Source organism: Rhinolophus sinicus, chromosome 1 (assembly GCF_057876585.1).
Source record: "Rhinolophus sinicus isolate RSI-liver-muscle chromosome 1, RSI-T2T, whole genome shotgun sequence".
NCBI classification, from domain to species: Eukaryota; Metazoa; Chordata; class Mammalia; order Chiroptera; family Rhinolophidae; genus Rhinolophus; species Rhinolophus sinicus.
Window position 1 is genome coordinate 79,407,288 of NC_142501.1, and position 2,836 is coordinate 79,410,123.

The 2,836-nt window shown below is 33.4% G+C and overlaps 1 protein-coding gene across 1 annotated transcript; it reads right to left on the reverse strand.

Moving 5' to 3' along the window:
* Nucleotides 1-2,090: 2,090 nt before the first annotated feature.
* LOC109435296 (thymosin beta-4, Y-chromosomal-like) lies at nucleotides 2,091-2,201 on the reverse strand. Its single transcript, XM_088799291.1, has one exon. It carries the CDS (start codon nucleotides 2,199-2,201, stop codon nucleotides 2,091-2,093), a length of 111 nt encoding a protein of 36 aa, XP_088655417.1.
* Nucleotides 2,202-2,836: the final 635 nt, after the last annotated feature.

A 2,836-nucleotide genomic window follows, 5' to 3' on the forward strand; every position in this document is an offset into this window, starting at 1 on the left:
CAAGAAATAGTTTTCATTTTCCTTTTAAGGGGAGACAGTTAGGACAAATAAAAAGAAATATTCCTTTCCTATTACCTCTTCCATAGGATAAATAAATGAGTGATTATGAAAGAAAGCGCTTATACTATCCAATAGTTGGAAGGTTTTTACATTAAAGATTGGAAAGACTTGGAGGAAAAGGAGGAGGCTTTTATTTAAATAATCGGAATGATGAAAAGCTTCCTTGGAAGCTAATTATATATATTGAAGAGAGAAGATTCAGGAAAGGACAATCACTAATAATCAAATTGCTAATGATCAAAATTACACAACTATGATGAATCTTAATTTTGTTTTGTTTTTGTTTTTTATTTTATAAGTGAAAATATAAAAACTCTTAATCATATTCTGATAAAGAAAATGTGAGCAAATATTTAATATACAAATGACCTAATTATGCTTCTAGAAATGACGCAATAACTGGTGCCAGACTAGTTCTCTTGCTGTAAACAATTTTAAGCTGGACAATATATATAATATTATTATTTTCAGGTCAAAAGGCAAAGTAACACTACCACTCTGAGAAAGGGAAGTTTACAAAGTGTACTTGGACACAAATATCCAACTTGTTGCTTGGGGTCATTTTTCTGACCACATTGAGGACAGGTAGCATGTAAATAGAGCACAAGGATTCGATTGAGTCGATGAAGCAATGATTTGGAGCATCAGAAAGAGGAGGGATTACAAAGAGATCTCTTGAGAAGTATATCCAGGGCTTGTTGAGATGTCAAGACTGAGAAGTGGGTTGTATATACAGGGAATGAGAAGAGCTGAAGTTTTCCAGAAAGTAGCAACAACTTGGTTAAAAACAGAATAGATATACTGCATTTTATTGGCTAATTATATTGGGAAAACCAGAAAATGGGAAGATTTGAGTTCTGGTCCACCCAGAATTGTCAGAACTTATTAATATTTGTCAAAAATCCAGAAATAGAACAATTAAAACCACAAAATCAATAAATAGAATTTAGGAAGAAATTATTGTGCACATAAATAATTTGTGAACTTGAAGCTTGCAAATTTAAAGCTTTTATGAAGCTCAGGGTCATGACATTACAGGATGGCTCACAAAATGAAAATGAGAAACTGTTTAACCTTCAAAATGATTGGTCATTACAATGGGGATTTCCAGGTGGCAGCGATTGGTTAAAAGTGATGATCTTATACTATTTTTAGGAAAATAATGTGTTTCTTTCATGATTATCAAAGGTATTTTCAAGAAGTAACCTGTTTCTCATGTTCAGGAAGTAAGTTTTGCTTATGTGGCTTGTTTTTGTCTGCTTAGGGAATTTTCTTGTCCAGTGTCTCTTTTGTACTTAACTTGAACACATTCATGGCATCCAGCTGACGTAGCAGAAAGACCACCACATATTAAGAGTAAGGATATGTCCTACCGCAGTCCTGCTTCATGGGAGAAGGGGAAAATGGGGCACGTTTTCCAACCAGTGGATATTTGGCAATGTCTGGAGACATTTATTTTTCCAGTTGTAAAACTTTTTATTTTCATATTTAAAAAATTGTGAATCTCTTTTTTTTTTAGGTGAATTTTATCGGGTTGACAATTGTTAGTAAAGTTACATAGGATGAACCTTGAGATTATAATACTAAGCGAAACAAGTCAGACAGAAGAAGTAGAGAACCAAAATTTGTGAATTTCAATAATTAAAATCATTTCAACAACAACAAAACTTGGCACTCTGATTAAACTGCATTTTACAGCCTGCAAGACACGTTGGAACAGTTTGGTATTTAGGTTTCACTATCATCCCACCCAGCTTCTGTCCTCCCTAACATGCAAGTTCTTTTCCTTCCCTGCCAGCCAGAGAGATAGATTGGAGAGGCAGGTGTGGCTTTTGTTGTCAGTAGTTCTTTCATGTGTAAAGGGGCAGCATAGTCATTTAAACTTGATTCAACTTCTTTGCATCTTACAAAGCTAAACCGCAAAAAAAAAAAAAGAAAAAAAAAGAAGTAAAATAAGAAAGCAATGCTTGTGGAATGTACAGTGCATACTGGTGGTGCATGCCTCATTATGATTCACCAGCTTGCTTCCCTTATTCAACCGTTTCTTTTGAAAGCAATGGATTTTTCTCTTGCATTTCTGTCTTCTTCAATTTTGACTTATTGAATTTCTCAATCTCAGCCATATTGGATTTTTTAGACATGGTTGCAGAGGAAGCAGAGCAAGGCTCGTGAACAAGTAGAGTTCTATTTGCTTAGTGGTCGTTGCAAAGAGCTGGAGAATTTTTTTTTTAAACTTTATTAAATGTATTGGGATGGCATTGGTTAGTAAAATGATATAGGTTTCAAGTGTACAATTCTATAATATATCATCTATATATTGCATTGTGTGTTCAACACCCAGAGTCAGTTCTCCTTCCATCACCATATATTGATCGCCTTTACCTTCTTCTACTATTCCCCCTCTGCCATTAACCTCTGGTAACCACTAAACTGTTGTCTGTGCCTGTGAGTTTTTGTTTCTTTCTCTTATTTGTTTGTTGCTTTTAGTTTTATATCCCACATATGAGTGAAGTCATGTGGTTCATGATTTTTTCTGACTGACTTAGGATGACAGTCTCAAGATACATCCATGTTGTCGCAAATGGCAGTATTTCATCTTTTCTTATGGCCGAGTAATATTACATTCTATATATATCTATCTATACATATATATGTATATATCTATACATATATATGTATGTATGTGTGTATATATATATATATATATATATATATATATATATATATATATATATATATATCTCACATATTTTTTATTCAATCATCCATGAAAGGA

Bases quoted from the DNA above. Each gene is read 5' to 3' on its own strand.
- LOC109435296 (XM_088799291.1), bottom strand. From the start codon at position 2,201: ATGTCTAAAAAATCCAATATGGCTGAGATTGAGAAATTCAATAAGTCA.